Source organism: Ranitomeya variabilis, chromosome 2 (genome assembly GCF_051348905.1).
Source record: "Ranitomeya variabilis isolate aRanVar5 chromosome 2, aRanVar5.hap1, whole genome shotgun sequence".
NCBI classification, from domain to species: domain Eukaryota; kingdom Metazoa; phylum Chordata; class Amphibia; order Anura; family Dendrobatidae; genus Ranitomeya; species Ranitomeya variabilis.
In genome coordinates, this window is record NC_135233.1 from 223,364,448 (window position 1) to 223,387,263 (window position 22,816).

The 22,816-nt window shown below is 45.0% G+C and overlaps 2 protein-coding genes across 3 annotated transcripts in view; one reads left to right on the plus strand and one right to left on the minus strand.

Moving 5' to 3' along the window:
• Positions 1-22,816, minus strand: part of PFKFB1 (6-phosphofructo-2-kinase/fructose-2,6-biphosphatase 1) — a 724,603-nt gene that overhangs the window by 289,981 nt on the left and 411,806 nt on the right. The window lies entirely within an intron of this gene.
• STXBP1 (syntaxin binding protein 1) overlaps positions 1-22,816 on the plus strand; it is a 68,289-nt gene that overhangs the window by 20,051 nt on the left and 25,422 nt on the right. For both annotated transcript variants that reach the window (XM_077283737.1, XM_077283736.1), the window contains exons 2-7: positions 15,037-15,086; positions 15,422-15,503; positions 17,370-17,446; positions 21,137-21,215; positions 21,328-21,431; positions 22,122-22,270. In XM_077283737.1, the coding sequence (XP_077139852.1) occupies positions 15,037-15,086; positions 15,422-15,503; positions 17,370-17,446; positions 21,137-21,215; positions 21,328-21,431; positions 22,122-22,270 (541 nt within the window). The remainder of the gene's footprint in view (positions 1-15,036; positions 15,087-15,421; positions 15,504-17,369; positions 17,447-21,136; positions 21,216-21,327; positions 21,432-22,121; positions 22,271-22,816) is intronic.

A 22,816-nucleotide genomic window follows, 5' to 3' on the forward strand; every position in this document is an offset into this window, starting at 1 on the left:
ATGACGGCAGCTGGAATGTGACGCCCGTGTGTAAAATGATATTGTGGGTGACGCCATTGTGACTATGGAGAAGGCCCCCGGAGCGAGGCATGGAGGCCTCTATTAGGCTGGGTTCACACATAGCAGATTTGATATTTCTGCATTGAAAAAAATCTATAAAATTATGTATTCATTAATGTATTTATTGTTTGTGTATCATTGTATGTGCTGCTTTGTAGGTAGACAATACAAGAACAGCTGCGTCCAGGTCTCCTCTCCACAACACAATCATATTACCCTCCATCAACCCCATTAATGATGGATTGTAAGCGGTTAATCAGCTTGCTCTCAGAGGACTGAGCAATTAATCACTTATATAGGGCCGTCCCTGCACTCTGCACTCATGGCCGCCTCGGATAACACTGCACAATGACAGCATTTCTTACAAGGAGCATGTCCCTCGGCTGCATGTAACATAGAAATGAACAGATGTGGTTGGATCAATGTCAAGCGAGTAGTTTATAGGTACGTGTGCTGTCCGTGCTAACACTGGGTGGCACTCTGACTAATATTATTTAATAGGGCTCTCTCGATGATGGAATGAGGGTCCCTGTGAAAGAAATCGCTGCGTGCGCAAGTCTCTTCCGAGTTTCGAATGAAAATTGCCCTTTCAAGTCTTTGGGAGTGCAGAAAAAAATGGATCCCATACGGATCATCCATATTACATACATTTTTTATGGGTACATTGTCATTATTAAAATAGGAAATTGTATTTGGTAAATTTTATTAACTGCTGATATACAGTATAAGGGCTGTCCCACACGTCCAGATAATTCCGGTACCGGAAAAAATTGGTCCCGGAGTTATCCGTGTCCGTGTGCCCGTGAGCTCAGGTAGGCCATACGTGCGGCACACGTGTGCCGCACGTGTGCCGAGTGGGTACCACACGGAGCGTGTGGTACCCACGCGTGTGGTACACTGCATCGTGCTGAAGCCGCGATTCATATCTTCTGTGCAGCAGCGTTTGCTGCATAGAAGATATGAATAATAGTGTTTAAAAGAAAGATCTATCTGTCCGCCGCCCTCCCACCCCCTGTGCGCCCCCCCGCTGTTCTGAAAATACTCACCTGCTCCCTCGTTGGCTGTGCTGCTTCCTGGTCTGGCCCCATCTTCTCCTGTATGCGGTCACGTGGGGCCGCTCATTTACAGTCATGAATAGGCGGCTCCACCCCTATGGGAGATGGAGCCACATATTCATGACTCCAATCTGCGGCCCCACGTGACCGCATACAGTAGAAGGGGCGGCCAGACCAGGAAGCATCGACAGCCAACGAGGGAAGCGGGTGAGTATTTTCAGAACAGCGGGAGGGCGCACAGGGGGTGGGAGGGCGGCGGACAGATAGATCTTTATTTTAAACACTATTATTCATATCTTCTATGCAGCAAACGCTGCTGCACAGAAGATATGAATCGCGGCTTCAGCACCATGTGGGGGGGACAGCGCTTACTGTAGCGCTGTCTCCTGCACGCCACACGGACTGCACACGGAGAAGGTCCGTGTGTGGTCCGTGTTTTACACGGACCCATTGACTTTAATGGGTCCGTGTAATACGTGCGCTCCCACGAACACTGACATGTCTCCATGTTTGGCACACGGAGACACGGTCCGCAAAAAATCAATGACATCTGCACAGATGCATTGATTTTTATGGGTCTACGTGTGTCAGTGGCTCCGGTACGTGAGGAAACTGTCACCTCACGTACCGGAGCCACTGACGTGTGAAACCGGCCTAAAAAACGGAGGCCAATATGGATCAAAACCGTCTTGTCTGACCCCTTCCTAAGGGCTCGACAGACGGACGTATCATCGCCCTGTGTGCTCCCCTTTTGTACTACATATTGCATACGGAGAGCTCATGGACCCATTGTTGCCAGTGCACATGGTTGATTTTCTACGTGGACCGATGGTCTGCGTGGACAGAAATGGAGCCAGTCATATCCTCAACTTGCAGTTGTGACTGGCCCAATTTTTAATATGGCAGTCCTCTCCCAGTCTAACGTAAGTGGCTATAGCACGAATTTAGAAAGACTTTCTGAGGCCTCATTCAGACGTGTGTTCTTCGCGTATGTGTTTTTCACGAATAAAACATGCACCATAATAATCTATGGGGCTGTTCATGAGTCAGGTTTTTTGTGGACTATGTGTCCACAAATGGATCACAGAGACACGTCCCTTTTTTAACCTGTGTCACAGATGAAAATCAACTATAGGTTATGTTCACACACAGTGATGTCCGCGTCGGACCGCATACTATATTCTTTAATTTATTACTTTTTTGCTGTTTTTCACAGCTCACATCACTTTTTATAAAAACTGGACGGGGCTTAGTGGAAGTGACGGGGCCATGTGTGGGACCAGTTTACAATAGGTAGTGTAGTAACTCATGGTGCAGATCTCCACCTCCGCAAATGATGCGCCTTCGTTATTAAGAGGAGGGCGCCTTGTAATAAATTATTAACTACCCACAAGTATAAGCAGTCCTTTACTAAGATTATGCTATCCTGCCTACTAAGGGCTCATACTCATCTGCAAGGAAAACGGACGAGTGCAATCTGATAAAACTTTGGACTGCACTCTGACCAGTATTAATCTATGAGTAGCTACTCATCTGCAATTTTTCGGGATGAGAAAAAAATTGTAGCATGCTGTGATTGTCCTCGTATCTCGGACAAGACTCGCCAATGCAAGTTAATGGGTGTGATAAAAAAATCACACTGCACATGGACCATGAGAGTCCTTTGAAAAGCTGGCAATTAGCCGCGTACCGTAAAATCACAGCGTGACCCGAAAGAATAGATCTGTACACATAGAATAGATATATATAAAGATGTTAGTGACATATATAATGAGTACATTGCATTTGTAGCTTACTGGACATTTATTTTAATACTTACTAAATTATTTTCTGAAAAAAATGGCATGCAATCCCCCGACATTTTAATAACCAGCAGAGGGAAAGCAGACAGCTGGGGCAGATGTTTATAGCATGGGATGGGGGTAATAGCCATGGAGCTTCCCAGGCTATTAATATCGGCTGAGAGCTGTATACCTAGCCTTTCCTGACTTAGAGTCCCCCTATAATTATTAACCAGCAAAGGCTAGGCAGACAGCTGTGGCTTGATATTAATTACCTAGGAAAGTGTCCTGGATACTGGCCCAATCCCACACTAAAGCATCAGCTCTCAGCCACCCCTGAAATGGTGCATCCATAAGATGCGCCATTTCTGGCACTTAGCCTCACTCTTCCCAGTTGCCCTAGTGCGGTGGCAAGTGGGGTGATACTTGGGGGGTTGATGTCACCTTTGTATTGTCAGATGACATCAAGCCCAGAGGTTAGTAATGGAGAAGCATCTATAAGATGCCCCCATTACTAACCCCATAGTGGTATTTTATAAAAAAAACGTACACTCAGAATAAAGTCCTTTAATTTATATAATGACACAGAATCATTTAATAAATCTGCATTTACCAAAAACACATATACTCACGTCAACACCCAAGCCACTGAAGCCCATGTCTCCTGTATCAGAATTAAAATACTAAACAACCGTATTCTTCACCTGTCTGCCGAGAAGATAAATCCTTTTGTCTTGTAACAAATGATGGCACGGTGCATTGTTGCATGATGCGACTATACCGCCTGCCATTCAGCAGAGACACTGAGCTGCGAGTGCAATCGGTTCACATGCACATGTAAATCGGATGCTATGTGTTAAAAATCGGATTGTCGCATGATAATCGCACGACGCTTGTCACACGCTTCTGGACTGAAATTGGACCGGTTTTTTTTTTCATTGTGATGAGTATGAGTGCAAAGAGATATACAACCATATATCGCTAAGATCCATGGAGTGCAGCCTAGGTAGGATAGTATAACCTCAGTAAGGCGTTTAATACATTTAGCCAAATGGGGAAGGTTCTCTACTTGCAGGAATCTGGTTGAATATTGAAAAAATACAGGATCACTGTAATATTTTTAAACAGTATAGCGTGCCTTTTTAATAAAAATTAATAAAAGTCATGTTTTAATAAATTAGGCACATCTCACCCCAGCATTCTTTTTATTAAGACCTATGTAAAGAATGACAATCTTAATAAATTTCCCCCAGTGTTTCATAACCAGTCACATTGGATTATATAAAAATCTCTCCGAAAAATACAGTAAAAAACACTATGGGGCAGATTAATTAAAACTAGTTTAACAGTGAACTGTCTGTTACCCTAAGCATCTAATCACAGCAAAGCTTTCATTATTCGAAAGCAGCTTTAGTAATGAAAGCTGCACTGTGATTGGTTGCTAGGAGCAACAGACACAGTTTTACAATTTTGACAAACTGTGAAACCATGTAGGCCCGACTTTTGCTGGGCGATTCCTTTAAGTAACTTGCGGTCACCAAATAACCGCATTTAAAGGGAACCTGTCACCCCGTTTTTTGAAGATGAGCTAAAAAAAGCGTTAAATAGGGGCAGAGCTGGGTGTTACATTAGTGTCTTTTGTGTGCCTTTATTACCCACCTATGCTTCTGAAATACCTTTGTAAAGTCGCCGTTTTCTGCTGTCACTCACGCTGGTCTGGTCCTATGGGCGTGGTGACAGCGCTGTTTCTCCTTTGGAAAAGTCCATATACACTACGTCCACTGGGTTCCCTTTGTCAAGTCCGGAACTTACCTCTTCATAGAAGCTGATCAAATTAGTCTGACATGAACGGTCCCTAGTAAACCTGTGCTGATACTGGGTCTTAAGGTTATTCCTCTTCAGATACTCCAGTATAGTATCCCTTAGAATGCCCTCCAGGATTTTACCCACAGTAGAGGCGCTTCAATAAGACGCCTCTTGTCTAGTCAGGCTGTGAGGCCTTACAATTTACATATAGCACACGCTAGGCCTAAGAGCATTGAAAGAGGTGCTGTGGTAAAAAAAAATAATAATAATGATCTAATAAAAATAAATTTGACATGCGAATGAGTTAATACAGTTATAGGATGACGAAAAGGGCAAGAGCGGGAATGTGGCTTGCCTCATAAAGCTTTAGATGGTGTGTGGTAAAAATCAACAACAAATCATCTGTAAAGGCCGTAAAAATGCTATTCTTCTCTCGTTACAATGGGCAGGGTACATGTCCGTCACTCACTGTGCCACTAAATGGATTTTCCCACGTCTGCTGAGCTGGATAATGTTGGGCACTCCAATTGATTGGGCACAGTTTACTTCAGATTAACTACTAAAACAATTAACGTGGGTTTATCCGGCTAATTTAAGTCTGGCTTTTATGTGACGATGTGTCCATTTTTGGCCCAGAGCATCTGTTTGATTTTACGCATTTTAATTTTTTTTCTATTATTATTTTTTTAGGAACAAGTGAATATAAAATAATCCTCATTCTTCTAACTTTCACAATGCTAAATCTCCCTTTGCAAAGGTGTCAGCATTCAGACATGCCGTGGTTTGTGAAGCTGTATTATGTGAAAATTGTAAGAAATTACCGTAATCTTTCCTGTAATTGAAAAAATAAAATAAAAATAGTAAGTGAATCGAGTCCAGGGGGCCTGGAGGCGCACTGTGTAGACGCTAGAAATCTACACCTACTATCAGCAGATAGAGCTTTGTTAAATGTACGTGCAATTAGCGGCGTAAATTGTAGTACATTTTTCTATCCGCGGAAGGCTCCACTACTTTAGTCTACTTTTTTTTGTCAATTTTGAAAAGTGGTGAAAAAAAGCCTAAAACAACAAAAATTTGTAAACTCTAATGCAGTATCATATGCACCAAAATCTGCTATTTTGGTAGAGCTAGAAAACGGTCTAGCTAAATTGGTTAATAAATGCCCCCCATAGTTTTTACAGTGATTTTAACTGGTGTCTGTGAATTAATAAAAATTCGGACATGTCAGTCATATGTCATGATATATGGAGCTCCTGAGTCGGCGTCATGCATGCAGTACACACAGGGCCCAGTGGATCAACCAGACACCATGGGCATGGCACCTGGCCAGGTTGGTTGGTTGCTGGTGTTGTCCCTAGGTGGGCCCCGCAGCCTTCACAGTCATGTCATATGAAACTCTTCCGTCTGACAAAATTGTGATGGCTGCAGCTGATCAGTGTCCACTGATAGGCTGCAGTGCTCACTTGATATAACAATGTCATGGGAGAACCAGGAAAGGTGCCATTTAGGGAAGTATGTGTTGTTTTTATTTTACATGTGCCACTAGTCCATTTAAGAAGTTGTCCAGTAATGGGCAACCACTTTAAGGATAAGACAATACACTGTCAGCTCCATAGCTCCCTCTAGTGGTGGCTGCAGGTGTACAGAATTGTCTGGGCAGGAGATTTGGTGCTCTGTATTTTTCACAGTGCATTATTTGAACCACTTTATAATGCAGGAGGGTAAGGTATTATTATTGTATGTAGATGGAATTCCTCCTTAGTAGAAATAATACCCTAAAATAATAAGCCCTCTGAGATACCCAGCTGCATTGTAAATTGTAGCGTAGAGAAATGTTATGTCATCTCTAGTTTGTGTGGGAGAGACACAGAATCAGGATGAGAAATAATGAGGCCATATATTAGCATATCTACACAGCACAGTCAGATTACAGGAACACAATGCCAGACATTTCACCTTCTCTATACTGTCTATTATGGTAGGATGGCAAAACTTGTCCCCAGGATGCTGAACTTATCTACCCACATTTTATCCGTTGTCCTATCTTTTTCCATTATGGATCTCTTGTATATTGATTCATACAGTTTCTATACATAGTCAGTTTTTATTATGGCAGATAAAGCTTATGGGGCGAGGGGCTTACATAGTTTTATTATTGGTGACCTTGCAAAGTAGTGTCTCTTGCGAAAAAAATAGTTAATAAGGTCAATCGATTACTGCTGCTATCACAGCCCTATTGTCGGACTACCCGGGGCCAGCAGCTCCTCTAACGCTAGTGTGATGCCCGCCAGGGTCCAGTCATAATTAAAGGGGATGTCACGGTGGCTGCGACCCAATCCGTGTCCCTGGGCACCCAAATAAAGGGGAAAGTCTTTTAAGGGGTTTAGTAAAGTAAAGTGTTATGGCAGCTAGATGGTATAACTTCCCACAGGTGACGTATGTCCCCAGGGCTCCCAGTATATAGATGAGGATGGTGAGTGGTGCAGTAAAAAACGGAGGACACAGGTTTGTAGTCTCTTTACCTGGTTTACTGAAGGCTTTGGGCAGCCACAATCCAGGGCACCAGATCACAGGTACAGGCCGGATCCGGCCGGCTTGGAAGCATATTCAGAATACCCTTTAACAGGTGGAGTTAGAAGCCGTCCTATTAGCTCAGTGATGTTGTAGTCCCTTACTGCCTATGGCTTCTGGCAAGGTCCTCACATTTCTCTCTGTCCTCCATGAAAGTTAGGACACAAACCCATATGACAGGTGGCTCGAGCTTTTTTATAGGGTCTCTATCACGACCCGGGCTCTATGTGCCACTGTGCTTCCTTTGTATTAGGGCAGACAGGTGATATGTAATCCAGGTGTCCTGTTGGTTTCTGTTGTGCCTCCTAGAGTCTGACAGAACCTCGGTCTTCCGGCTACCGGATTCTGCGCTCGGCCAGGGAGGTAGCCAAATGCTGCTATGCTCCCCTGGTGTCTCTGTCCTGTGCTTCATTCTCATGCACGCTCACTGAACACTGTTCTTCCTTCTTGCTCTCTCAATCCTGGAGCTGCAGCACCTCTGGCTGCAGGGCCCCTCACACTGCTCTCTGCCTCAGACTGCTCCAGTCTGCTGTCTGGCACCAACTAATTAACTTTCCCTCCAGACCAGAATACATCAATAGGGAAGTTCTCCATAAACCAGGTTTAGAGCTCCCCCTTCTGGGCTGGAGTGTGAACATGTTGTGTGCATTGTGTTTACCTGATAAAAGAGATCTTCCTTCGCTTCCAAGCATGACATCACTCTCCCCGTGAGGAATGCAATGCCACTGTAACAGTCATGACCCTGGGGTGTTACACTAGTAGTGCCCTAGCTGTTGTGAATTCCATCTGGGCTCCCTCTGGTGGCCTTTAGCGATACTTCGGGTCTGGAGCTGGGCTCAGCTGCCTCATTTCCTGCTATGCTGGTTCCTATTTAACTCCACCTGGACCTTTACTTGTTGCCTGCTGTCGTTGTATTCAGTACTGGTTCTGACCTCTCCTGTATCTCCCTGGTGACCTGTCTCTTTCTGAGAAGCTAAGTCTTGCTAGTTCTTTTTGCTCATTGTTTCCTTGAATATGTTTCTCAGTATATGATGTGTTCAGTCCAGCTTTCTGATATGTGATTTTTCGCTTGCTGGTAGCTCTGGTGTGCAGAGTGCGCCCCTCACATCGTGAGTCGGTGTGGGGGTTCTTGTACTTTCTGCGTGGATAGTTTTTGATAGTTTTTGTACCGACCGCACAGATCCCTTGCTTTCTTCTGTCTATTTAGTGTTAGCGGGCCTCATTTGCTTAAACCTGTTTTTCATTCCTACGTTTGTATTTTCCCCTTAACTGACCGTTATTATTTGTGGGGGGCTGTCTAAACTTTGGGGTTATTTCTCTGAGGAAAGTGAGGCTTTGCTTTCTCTCTAGTGGTAGCCAGTTTCTTAGGCTGTGAAGAGGCGTCTAGGTTTATATGGTAACGCTCCACGGCTGCCTTTAGTGTGTGTGGATAGGATCAGGATTGCGGTCGGTATAGTTTCCACATTCCCGGAGCTTGTCCTACAATTCAGGTTTACCTATCAGGTCAGTTTTGTGATCCTACCACCGGATCATAACAGTACAGCAGGCCCGTAAAGAGTTAATGCATCGCAAAAGAGGGATAAGAGAAATCCTGAGTTCATTTTTTTTTCCTCTGCAGTGTGTCTAGCCTCTCTCCTCCCCTTAATCTCTGGGTGGTTCAGAATTCAGCTGCAGCTATGGACCTTCAGAGTCTGTCTTCTAGTGTGGATCATCTCACTGCTAGGGTACAAGGCATTCAGGATTATGTAGTTCACAGTCCTATGTCAGAGCCTAAGATACCTATTCCTGAGCTGTTCTCCGGAGACAGATCTAGGTTTTTGAACTTTAAAAATAATTGCAAATTGTTCCTTTCTCTGAGACCTCGTTCCTCTGGTGATCCGGTTCAGCAAGTTAAAATTATTATTTTTTTGTTGCGTGGTGACCTTCAAGATTGGGCATTCTCTCTGGCGCCAGGAGATCCTGCATTGCAAAATGTGGATGCGTTTTTTCTGGCGCTTGGAGTGCTTTATGAGGAACCTAATCTGGTAGACCAAGCAGAAAAGGTTTTGCTGGCTCTCTCCCAGGGTCTGGATGAAGCAGAGGTTTACTGTCAGAAGTTTAGGAAATGGTCTGTGCTCACTCAATGGAATGAGTGTGCCCTGGCAGCGATTTTCAGAAAGGGTCTTTCTGAAGCCATTAAGGATGTTATGGTGGGGTTTCCCACGCCTGCGGGTCTGAATGAGTCAATGTCTTTGGCCATTCAGATTGATCGGCGTTTGCGGGAGCGCAAACCAGTGCACCATCTGGCGGTATTTTCTGAGCAGAAGCCTGAGTCTATGCAATGTGACAGGATTCTGACCAGAATTGAACGACAAATTCACAGACATCAGAATGGGTTGTGCTTTTACTGTGGTGATTCTGCTCATGTTATCTCAGATTGTTCTAAGCGCACAAAAAACTTCACTAAGTCTGTCACCATTGGTACTGTACAACCTAAATTCATTTTGTCTGTTACTTTGATTTGCTCTCTGTCATCCTACTCAGTTATGGCTTTTGTGGATTCAGGTGCTGCCCTGAATTTGATGGATTTGTCTTTTGCCAGGCGCTGTGGTTTTATCTTGGAGCCTTTGCAATTCCCTATTCCACTAAAGGGAATTGATGTCACGCCATTGGCCAAGAATAAACCTCAGTACTGGGCTCAAGTGACCATGTGCATGACTCCTGCACATCAGGAGGTGATTCGCTTTCTTGTGTTACATAATTTGCATGATGTTGTCGTGTTAGGTCTGCCATGGCTGCAGGCTCATAATCCAGTCCTGGATTGGAAAGCAATGTCTGTGTCAAGTTGGGGTTGCCAGGGAATTCATGGCGATGCTCCTTTGGTGTCAATTGCTTCTTCTACGCCTTCTGAAGTCCCTGAATTTTTGTTGGACTACCAGGATGTATTTGATGAGCCCAAGTCCAGTGCCCTACCCCCTCATAGGGATTGTGATTGCGCCATAAATTTGATTCCTGGTAGTAAGTTCCCTAAGGGATGACTTTTTAATTTGTCTGTACCAGAACATGCCGCTATGCGGAGTTATATCAAGGAGTCTTTGGAGAAGGGGCATATTCGCCCGTCCTCGTCCCCTTTGGGTGCGGGGTTCTTTTTTGTGGCCAAGAAGGATGGTTCTCTGAGACCCTGTATAGATTATCGCCTTCTAAATAACATCACGGTCAAATTTCAGTATCCTTTGCCACTGTTGTCCGATCTGTTTGCTCGGATTAGGGGGGCCAGTTGGTTCACCAAGATAGATCTTCGTGGAGCGTATAATCTTGTGCGTATAAAGCAGGGCGATGAATGGAAAACAGCATTTAATACGCCCGAAGGCCATTTTGAGTACTTGGTGATGCCTTTTGGGCTTTCTAATGCCCCTTCTGTGTTCCAGTCCTTCATGCACGACATCTTCCGAGAGTATCTGGATAGGTTTATGATTGTGTACCTGGATGATATTTTGGTCTTTTCTGATGATTGGGAATCTCATGTGAAGCAGGTCAGGATGGTATTTCAGGTCCTGCGAGCCAATGCCTTGTTTGTGAAGGGCTCTAAATGTCTCTTCGGAGTCCAGAAGGTTTCCTTTTTGGGCTTTATTTTTTTCTCCTTCTACCATTGAGATGGATCCAGTCAAGGTCCAGGCTATTTATGACTGGACTCAACCTACATCTGTGAAGAGTCTTCAGAAGTTCTTGGGTTTTGCTAATTTTTACCGTCGCTTCATCACTAATTTTTCCAGTGTGGTTAAGCCTTTGACGGATTTGACCAAGAAGGGTTCTGATGTGACGAATTGGTCTCCTGCGGCCGTGGAGGCCTTTCAGGAGCTCAAACGTCGGTTCTCTTCGGCTCCTGTCTTGCGTCAGACGGATGTCTCTCTGCCCTTCCAGGTCGAGGTTGATGCTTCTGAGATTGGAGCAGGGGCTGTCTTGTCACAGAGAAGCTCTGATGGCTCTGTGATGAGGCCATGTGCTTTCTTTTCAAGAAAGTTTTCGCCTGCCGAGCGGAATTATGATGTTGGTAATCGGGAGTTATTGGCAATGAAGTGGGCATTTGAGGAGTGGCGACATTGGCTTTAGGGAGCCAAACATCGTGTGGTGGTCTTGACGGATCACAAGAATTTGACTTATCTCGAGTCTGCTAAGCGGCTAAATCCTAGACAGGCTCGATGGTCGCTGTTTTTCTCCTGTTTCGATTTCGTGGTTTCATACCTTCCGGGTTCGAAGAACGTGAAGGCTGATGCTCTTTCTAGGAGCTTTGTGCCTGACTCTCCGGGAGTTTCTGAACCGGCTGGTGTCCTCAAAGAAGGGGTGATTTTGTCTGCCATCTCCCCTGATTTACGACGGGTACTGCAGGAATTTCAGGCCAATAGACCTGATCGTTGTCCACCGGAGAGACTGTTTGTCCCGGATAGATGGACCAGTAGAGTCATTTCCGAGGTCCATTCTTCGGTGTTGGCGGGTCACCCTGGGATTTTTGGTACCAGGGATTTGGTGGCTAGGTCCTTTTAGTGGCCTTCCTTGTCGCGGGATGTGCGTTCCTTTGTGCAGTCCTGTGGGATTTGTGCTCGGGCCAAGCCTTGCTGTTCTCGTGCCAGTGGATTGCTTTTGCCCTTGCCTGTCCCGAAGAGGCCCTGGACGCATATTTCCATGGATTTTATTTTGGATCTTCCAGTCTCTCAGAAGATGTCTGTTATCTGGGTGGTTTGTGATCGTTTTTCTAAAATGGTCCATTTGGTGCCCTTGCCTAAGCTGCCTTCCTCCTCCGATTTGGTTCCACTGTTTTTTCAGAATGTGGTTCGTTTGCATGGTATTCCTGAGAATATTGTGTCTGACAGAGGATCCCAGTTTGTGTCCAGATTTTGGCGGTCCTTTTGTGCTAAGATGGGCGTTGAATTATCTTTTTCATTGGCCTTCCATCCTCAGACGAATGGCCAAACCGAACGAACTAATCAGACCTTGGAGACTTATCTGAGATGTTTTGTTTCTGCTGATCAGGATGATTGGGTGACTTTTTTGCCATTGGCTGAGTTCGCCCTCAATAATCGGGCTAGTTCTGCTACTTTGGTTTCGCCTTTTTTTTGCAATTCTGGTTTTCATCCTCATTTTTCCTCAGGTCAGGTTGAGCCTTCTGACTGTCCTGGGGTGGATTCTGTGGTGGATAGGTTGCAGCAGATTTGGAACCACGTGGTGGACAATTTGACGTTGTCACAAGAGAAGGCTCAGCGCTTTGCTAACCGCCGGCGCTGTGTGGGTCCCCGACTTCGTGTGGGGGATTTGGTATGGTTGTCTTCTCGTTATTTTCCGATGAAGGTTTCCTCTCCTAAGTTCAAGCCTCGTTTCATCGGTCCTCATAAGATTTTGGAAATCCTCAACCCTGTGTCATTTCGTTTGGACCTCCCAGCATCGTTTGCCATTCACAATGTGTTCCATAGGTCATTGTTGCGGAGATATGTGGTGCCTGTGGTTCCTTCTGTTGATCCTCCTGGTCGAGGGAGAATTGGAGTATGTGGTGGAGAAGATCTTGGATTCTCGTGTTTCGAGACGAAAGCTTCAGTACTTGGTTAAGTGGAAGGGCTATGGTCAGGAGGATAATTCCTGGGTTGTCGCCTCTGATGTCCATGCGGCCGATTTGGTTCGTGCCTTTCATTCGGCTCGTCCTGATCGGCCTGGGGGCTCTGGTGAGGGTTCGGTGACCCCTCCTCAAGGGGGGGGGGGGTACTGTTGTGAATTCCGTCTGGGCTCCCTCTGGTGGCCTTTAGCTATACTGCGGGTCTGGAGCTGGGCTCAGCTGCCTCATTTCCTGCTATGCTGGTTCCTATTTAACTCCACCTGGACCTTTACTTGTTGCCTGCTGTCGTTGTATTCAGTACTGGTTCTGACCTCTCCTGTATCTCCCTGGTGACCTGTCTCTTTCTGAGAAGCTAAGTCTTGCTAGTTCTTTTTGCTCATTGTTCCTTGAATATGTTTCTCAGTATATGATGTGTTCAGTCCAGCTTTCTGATATGTGATTTTTCGCTTGCTGGTAGCTCTGGGGTGCAGAGTGCGCCCCTCACATCGTGAGTCGGTGTGGGGGTTCTTGTACTTTCTGCGTGGATAGTTTTTGATAGTTTTTGTACCGACCGCACAGATCCCTTGCTTTCTTCTGTCTATTTAGTGTTAGCGGGCCTCATTTGCTTAAACCTGTTTTTCATTCCTACGTTTGTATTTTGCCCTTAACTCACCGCTATTATTTGTGGGGGGCTGTCTAAACTTTGGGGTTATTTCTCTGAGGCAAGTGAGGCTTTGCTTTCTCTCTAGGGGTAGCCAGTTTCTTAGGCTGTGAAGAGGCGTCTAGGTTTTTAGGTAACGCTCCACGGCTGCCTTTAGTGTGTGTGGATAGGATCAGGATTGCGGTCGGTATAGTTTCCACATTCCCGGAGCTTGTCCTACAATTCAGGTTTACCTATCAGGTCAGTTTTGTGATCCTACCACCGGATCATAACACCTAGCTATCCCTACTCCCCAGATTACTTCTGATGGTGAATACACCCGGGCCATGTACCTTGCTGAACTCCTGAATCAGCCCAATATCTGTCCCCCTCCTCCACCCAGGGAAGTGGGAAGTAATAGTGTATCATATACAACAACCAGACTAACAAGGGAGGATGTACAGGGATAAATGAACATACCAAACATACAAATATGCACTCAGACAAAAAAGAGGAACATCGGGGAGTAAAGGAAGGAAAACCAAATAGCAGAGGATGAGGAATTCACACAGCTGAATTCACACAGATGTATACATTGAACTGTACTGTGCAGCATTTTCCACTGTCTGACGGCCGCAGCAGGGTACTGCAGATCAGGGAAAAGTCATCCATAAAATATATGACCTGACAACCTCTTTAATTTACATGTATGGAAAAAAAGCAGGGAATTTGGAACTCTATATCCCAAAAGAAGTGAGAAAGAGTTTTGGACTTTGGACAAAACAACTTTTGTAGCACTGCGATGGCACTGTTTATGGAGGAGACCTTGAGCACACTGTTTTTGGAGGAGACTGATGGCACAGCTTATAATGGAGCACTCTTTTTGAGCTGTTTATTGTGGGGTCCCTGATGACATTGTTAATTGGTAATGCTCTTATGGCAGTTTATGAAGTGGCACTCTAGTGGAACACTGATGACACTGGTTATGGTTTGGCATTATTTATGGGATGGCATTTTGATGGCACTGTTTATGGATGAACTCTGACGGCACTGTTTATGAGGGGCACTCTGAAGTATTTCTGGGGTGTCAGTCTGATAGCAGGGATTATGTGGGCGGTCTGATGGCACTGTTTATAAGTGGCAGTCTGATGGCACTGCTTATGGGGTGGTATCTTGATGGCACTGTTTATGGGCTGGTATCTTGATGGCACTGTTTATGGGGGGCACTCTGAAATATTTCTGGGGTGTCAGTCTGATAGCAAGGATTATGGGGGCAGTCTGACGGCACTGCTTATGAGGTGGTATCTTGATGGTACTGTTTATGGGGTGTCATTCTTGTGGCACTATCTATACCGGGCAGTAATGGCCCTGTTTATGGCATTCCGATGGCACTATTTATGAAGGGCACTCTCATGGCATGGGTTGGCACTGTGATGGCACTGTTAATGGAGACACAATGACTGACGGATATTGTTTGTGTTGGTATAACATCCTAGATTTAGCACTTGGTATGTAGAATCCACGCATCTTTGATATGACCACAAATATCTGTTTCTCCTGCAGAGATCATGCACGATGTGATCCGGAAGGTTAAGAAGAAAGGAGAGTGGAAGGTGAGTCTTTCAGTAACATTCTAATTAAGGGGCTGGTATTTGGGGAGGAAATATACTACAACTACCCTGATTTCCAAAAACCAAAAGCTTTATACATCAATCAGACCACTTTGACACGGCACAGAGATTTCTGCTACTTGAAATCTAACATACATTTTCATATGGTGAGAACATCTCTGTTCTCCAGTATCAGAAGTCTCTAAGCCATGCCAAAGAGTATGGTTGCTGTATAAAGCCCTTATATTCTGGAAATTAGTGTTGGACTGAACGTTTTACTGCTATGTGACTTGTGATTTTCCTCTACTTTTTGTAATATTGTTGTCCTGTCCCCGCAGGTGCTTGTGGTGGATCAGCTCAGTACACGCATGTTGTCTTCCTGCTGCAAGATGACTGACATTATGACGGAGGGAATTACAAGTGAGTGGTGGTATCAGACAATCGTACTGTAAGCTGACAGGGACCGAAGACACATGAAATCTAACCTTTACGTTATGTCCATCTTGTTATGCGGGTGACTACAATCTGTAGTTCCCTGTTATCAGCCATTTCAGATTTATGAGAGTGGCTGTAGTACCTTTTAGTAGCAGGGACCTGTGGTAGATCCGCTCACTCGGCTGCACATTTAGGTAGACCCAGGTACACTGTCTGTTTAAATCTTCCACTGGTTTACTATACATGTGGCATAAACCAGTGTGAAGTGAAAAATAAACACAGCCCTTCGGGCAAAACAGGAATACAATACAGAATGGTATCCAGTCTGTGCAGCTGCTGGGATCTGCCCGCTCAGGATATAACAACCAGATTCGGTATAGTTAACATAAACAAAACCTCCCACCTGCTCTATGGTTGTCCACAAAAACCCAGCCCTTAAAATGGCCGATTAACCCCTCTCACCACATAGCGTGCTGGAGCAAACTTCTGGGTTTCAAATCACTGAAGCTAATAGCCTCAGTGAAACGTATCTCCCCTCCAGCACTTTGCCAGTAAATTTGTCACAGACCCTATACTTATGGGAGTCCCATGACCATAGTATTGCAGTCAAGGCAAAAATGAAGTGGTAAATAGCCCTGCATGTGTACAGTTCCCTCGACTGAAGTCTACGGTCTAGAAAACAGCTTGAAAGTGCTGTGCTCCTTGGGTAAGAGACTGCATAGGTGGCCGGTAACTCAGGCAACGAGCAGAAAACTATAACATTAAAAAATTGCTCCATCCATGAGATAAATTGCAATGTTGCTCTTTTTTTTACAAGCGGTTTGCAGTTTTTCCTATTTCATAACTTGAGATAACCCCCTTTCAGGGAAATTATTATCAAAAAATTACCTACTGCGTAAATTACATTTTTGTAGTAAATGTATTTAAAAAAAAATTGTAATTTTTTTCAAATATCACAATCTTTATTAAAATGGAAAATTACGGTAGTAATTTTGCAGTTTTCACACTGGCCATTAGGGCATTATAGACGCATACTTCCTATACTTCAAGAAGCTTTTCAGCATGTTTTGTATCAGCAGTGGCAGGATAACAATGACTGATACCACTTCTCTACACATCCGATAACACAGGATGCACCAATCACAAGGGGCCATGTCACAGCTGACCCTGCTCCTCTTCTCTTCACAATGACTATTGCACTCTCTCATTAGATGCATCAATACAAATGAGGTCATGGGTCTTACCATTGTTGCTAATGTACTGTACATGTGTTGTTTCCTGAAACAAAAGGAAGTTATGGTCTAAACCCCCAATGACCATTGTGAAAATTGTTAGATTTTATTTTTATTTATTTTTGTAATTGTGATATGGGGGAAAAAAAATATTTCCACTTTTTTTTTTAAGATACAGTAAACACAAAAAGCATTTTCTGACAATGGCTTCCCTTTATAAACACCAAAAGTGCCGTAATGCATATTAACAGTGAAATTTAGATAATTTAGGAATTTGGATGTCCGTCTTAGTATGGACTGTAATTCATGGACTGGCCGCAGGACTCCTGACCCAAGTTTGTGACAACCTCATGTCTTCTTATAAGGCAGTGAAGTTCAGGTCAGGAGACCCACGGACAGTCCTTGCATGGCGGTCCATACACGACAATGTTTCATGGGCGTCCGACTTCGGCCTAAGCAGCTGAGTAGTGGGTGCAGGCATACCCTCTGTTACACTTTCTAAAGCACCAGACTTAAAGGGACATGTCCCGGTCACATTTCGGCCACTTATGCTGTGTATGGTCTCCAAAATCATTAGCAAACAATTTTTCTAATTTTGATCTAATTTTTTATATTCCAGTTGTTGAAGACATTAATAAGCGGAGGGAGCCTCTTCCTAGCCTTGAGGCCGTGTACTTGATCACACCCTCCGAAAAGGTAAAATAAGACAGTATATAATAACCTGACGATAACAAATGGTTATTACATTAATATAGTCTCCGTTCTGTGCTCTGAGATTATAAGAGAAAATTATATTATACTTAAAGCGGTATTCCTATGTTATATAATGATGGCATATTGCTAGACCTTTAGGGGGTCCAGCCGCTGGGAACTTTACTGATCCTGAGAATGAAAGGACCACTGATTTATGTTCTCCTTCTAAGTTTTCCTTCTCCAGCAGCGATCCTGACCACCTGCTCTGCTGGTAATTGCAACCAGTCCTGTTTCTCTATCTCTTCATTGGAGGAAACCATTCTGTGTCCCTTAATGAAGTGATAGAGAAAGAAGATTTGGGGTAGTAACCATAAAATCTCTTTCTTGGAGCATTCATTGGGGGACACAGGAAGCTATTCTGTGTCCTACTTAAAGAAGTGATTGAGAAAAGAAGATTTTGGGGTACTCACTGTAAAATCTTTTTTGGAGCCTTTATTGGGAGACAAAATACGGTAAGCCTAGCTGCTTCCTTCAGTGAAGGCTCCGAGAAAGAGATTTTACAGTGAGTACCCAAAATCTTCTTTTCTCTATCACTTCATTAAGTAGGACACAGAATAGCTTCCCATGTCCCCCAATCAATGCTCCAAGAAATACATTTTATGGTGAGTACCCAAAATCTTCTTTTGGCTATCGCTTCCTTGGAGAACACAGCATTGTTTCCTGCGTCCCCCAATGAAGGCTCTTAGAAAGAGATTTTATGGTGAGTACCCAAAATTTTCTTTTACTTGAAATGAAGAGGATGCAGCTCATTCATTCAGTCTGTGATATGCCATCACATTATAACATGGGAATACCCCTTTAAACAGAATTGTATTACTGAGGATAAAGGCAGAGCAGTAGGACTGTCACTTGTGTATAGTGTCCTGGACTGTGGTTCCAGGTAGCGGTGGTTTACATACTGCTTGTCCAGAGATGGCCATTCACGGTAGATTACTTAAATAATCATTAAATGAACATTCGCCTGATGAACCCTGGTTGCACCAATAAGGCCATCCCTGGTTGCACCAATAAGGCCATACACATTTAGTCCATCATAGTCAGTCGTACTGGCCATACATGCCAAAGACTGCTGGGCGAAAGACAAACGATCCATCTGGGAACGTGTTCCCCTCACCGGCTATCTCTTAGTTTTGTAAATTTTCTATGGGGTTACATTTGCAATGTAAGCGCCACTTCTGGCCTGACCTTTACATTGTTTTGGTTCTCCATTTTGTCTTGTGTTCATCTTTGCTTTACTTTAGTCCTGACTCCTCACTAACTTTCACTTAATATCTTCACTGTTTAAAGGGACACTACACCCTGGGAAGGTGGTGACTTTTGTGTTCTCCTGTGTATCTGATATATGTCCGCTTTTTAGAATCTACATTTACATCCTTGTGTATGGATGATATTACTTACTAAAATCTGTGAAGGAAGAGAGAGATTTTCTCTGCATGTGGTTATGGTGTTCCAAGCTGTCCGCTATATTGATATCGGAGGAGCTAACTACTTCCTCCCTGATGGACAAATAAACTTTGGTCTATACTAGAGGATCACATTTCACATCCTACAGTCACATGTCTGTACAGTAAGAAGAGATTTCTCTTATATTTGAATGTCAAGAGAGTGAGTGAAATTCTGGATGGCCAGGTGACAGAAAAATAAGTCCCTTGAGAGCTAATATGGCTGACAGGAAGTTGATGCAGTTACTTCCTGTCTCAGAAACTGAAGGCAGAAACATAAAATGATTCTGAAGGGCTGTCCCTTATAGAAAATGTAGAGTTCAAGTCTTTTCCAACATACTTGTGTAACACTCCAGGTAACCGGTTGTTACAGTGATGTTGCTTTCCCTTTGGGGAAGGTAATATCATGCTTGGAGGCAAGCGGGATTCTCTTTACCAGGTAAGCACCTACACACAACACATTCTGAATCCAGGCCAGAAGGGGGAGCTCAGGACCCGGATTTAGGGGAGCTTCCCTCAGATTTAAGCATTCTGGTCTGGAGGAGGAGTTAGCCAGTCTGAGAGAGTCAGTAGACAGAGAAGGAAGTCTGGAGCAGAGAGCAGACTATGGAGCCGTGCAGCCAGAACTGAGCTGCAGCTCCAGGGAAGGACGAGAACCCGAGGAGTTGTTGAATGTACTGGAGCAATTGAGGAAAGGAGCACAGTGGAGAAAGCATGGGGCTCAGAGGGGGACTATGACCGGGCACCCTCAGAGCCAGAGCGCAGTAACCGGGCACCGGGAGCCAGAGGTCGTGTTGTGCGACAGGACATGCGACAGAACCGGAGGGCATTGAACACTGTATGTAATTGGCCCACACCATACCTGAAGACGAAGCAGCACCGGAAGAGCCCGGGTCCTGATAGAGACCCTGTAAAACAGCTCAAGCTGCCCGCCATACAGGTACCTGTCCCAGGACAGGGGAAAGAAGGGGTACTTTGCCAGCAAGCTTCAGGCAGCAGGGACCTCGCACATCAGCGCAAGTAGGAAAGGCTTTTTTACCTCACCTGGGAGAGGGATCTACCTTTGCCTCCAGGCCAGCCGGGCCATTCCATCACCTGTCCCTGGTACCCTGAGCTGTTGTCTGTTACTGCCAGTAAACCAGGTAAAGACTTTACAAACTCTGTGTCTTCCACTTATTTACCGGATTACATGATCATTGCCATTCACCTTGGGAGCCCTGGGGACCCCGCTTCACCTGTGGGAAGCGTTACCATCTTGCTGCAACAACACCACCCCAGAGGACCCCTTTAAGCAGTGTCGGTCCCCTCAGACCTAACACACAGGTGGCATCATGAATATATACTTTATTGAACCCTTAAAAGACCTTTCCCACCCTTCTACATGAGCACCCAGGGTCACGGACCGGGTCGCAGCCACCGTGACATCCCCTTTAAGTGCGACCGGACCCGGTACCGAGTACCCCACGGCCCTGGCGGGTGACTCACTTGTCACAAGGGCTCTGTGCATGGAAGCCTGACAGCAATTAATAGAGTTTCCACGGACAGGCTTAGGACTAGTCACTCCATCTACTAGATCCTTCACCCTTTAACCCCTGTACAGGGATCTGACCTTACACAGGCACCCCTGGGTTGTGGCCACAGAGTATCTGCTGGCCGGTGGAGCCAGCTGACAACAAGAAGAGTGATCAAGCTGAGTTGTTTCCAGGAGGTCAAAGTCAGGGATAGAATTGGAATGCAAGCGGATAGACAGAATTCAAGCCAAGGTCAGAATACAGGTAATCAAAATTAGCACTACAGGAGCAGAGAGCAGGGATGTGGACCAGGTCAAGCTTAATTTATAACTGGCAAGTAGACTGACTCAGGGGATTACATAGTGAGCTGTCCTGCTATAGGCTCACAGAAGGAAGTAATTAAGAATCAAGGCAAGGAATTAGCCTCCATCTCCCTGTCTGGACATCACTACAAGTCCCAGAGAATTAAACAGAACAGCCGTGTTGTTGCCCACAATGGTAGTGCGGTACCATCATAAACCGCAAAAGAGTTGGTAGATACCAATATGGATGTTACAAATGTCTTGTAAATTATGAGATGCTTCTGATGTGAACCCCCACAGCCCCAAATCCTTGCCCCCGATGACATATGCTTTCCTTGTGCTCCTGGCTCTATCTTATACTGCCTCATTCTCTTGCAGTCTGTTCATTCTCTCATCAATGACTTCAAAGATCCTCCTTCCGCTAAGTACAAAGCCGCACACGTCTTCTTTACTGACTGTAAGTGCGTCACTAACACCTCCCCATGATCTCCTCTCGGTCTCCGTCCTTGTATTGTGTCTTCGTCAGCGTTTTCTTTCAGAGTTGACTTTGGGTAATATTCTGTCCTCAGCATGTCCAGACACTCTGTTCAATGAGCTGGTGAAGTCACGAGCGTCCAAGGTCATCAAGACCTTAACTGAGATCAACATTGCTTTCCTTCCGTACGAGTCCCAGGTAAGCGCTGTATGCCACCCTCATATCACAAGCAAAGGGAGAAAAGTATATTCTAATCTCCAGGCTTGGTAATCACGGTGAGCCATTTTCGAGCCCTTACACAAAAATAGTGCTACCACTCAGTGGTGGGGACGGGGTTACACAGATTATCTGGACTGCCTGGCACGCAACAACTAGTCCGGCATTGATAATCTCCTGCTGATAAACCACTGATTGTACTGAAACAGCAGAAAGCTGCTGAGCAAGTAACAAATCGCTAGAATCAGGCTCTCTGCCCCCAAATAGCAAAACCCTGCTGACAGATTTCCTCTAGGTTGATATATAGACAAATGACCGCTATCCCTCCTGAACCCCCACACATGTAACAATTGGGGAAAAAGCTGCTCTCAGACACCTATATCACCAGCTTGCCTCTGGTGAGAACAAAAGGATTGGGCATCATGAAGTTCAACATGCTCCATCCTTTACTCCCCTGACATCTGTCGCTGGGTGGGGAGTCAGGACCTCACCACACATATTAAATGGTCAGCTGATCTTGGAGATACTGGTTCAGACAGCATTCATCTATTGTGTATGTTGACCTTTAGGCAAGGCAACTTTCCTCTGGCTGGGTAGCACCCACCTTCCGTCACTCTCCTGCCAAAGATGCAGACAAAATGATTATTTCAATTACTGTTTTCTCTATTCCAGGTTTTCTCTTTGGATTACCCTGACTCCTTCCACAGTTTTTACAGCCCCCATAAGGCTCAGATGAAGAATCCCATCCTGGAACGTCTTGCAGAACAACTTGCCACCTTGTGTGCTACATTGAAAGAATATCCAGCCGTACGCTACCGTGGGTGAGTGTGCGCTCAAAGCCATGAGTGTCCTTTCCCTTGTGATCAGAGGTCAACTATACAATATTTCCGTTGGATTGTTCCTTTTAATAAGTCAGTTGTTTGAGCAGCAGTTTGTGCTCCAGAGCTGGTCTTCCTACGGTAACTGGGGTCATTTTGCCACCTAGGATGCACCTGAATTACAGCTGCAGTCCATAAAATATGGTCTGAACATGGACCACAATGCACGGACTGGCCGCGGGTCCCCTGACCCGAACTCATCACCCTCATAGGCATATATGAGTCTACTGAGTTCAGGTCAGGAGACCTGCGGACAGTCCGTGCTTGGACATTTTGGAATCCACCCTCATAAACTACCCCAATTCAAGGCATAAAGGACCAGTGTTTGTTTGCTCCTTGCCCTTCTCGCCTCTTGGTTAGGCCCAATTCATGGGTCAGGTTTGTTTTTTTTCAACCATTTTTCATCTGATTTTTTAGGGCCCATGTGTCCAGGTAGCATTAAAAAAAGTTTCCTATCTTCTACCTGTAAAAAACATTCAGCATCACGAT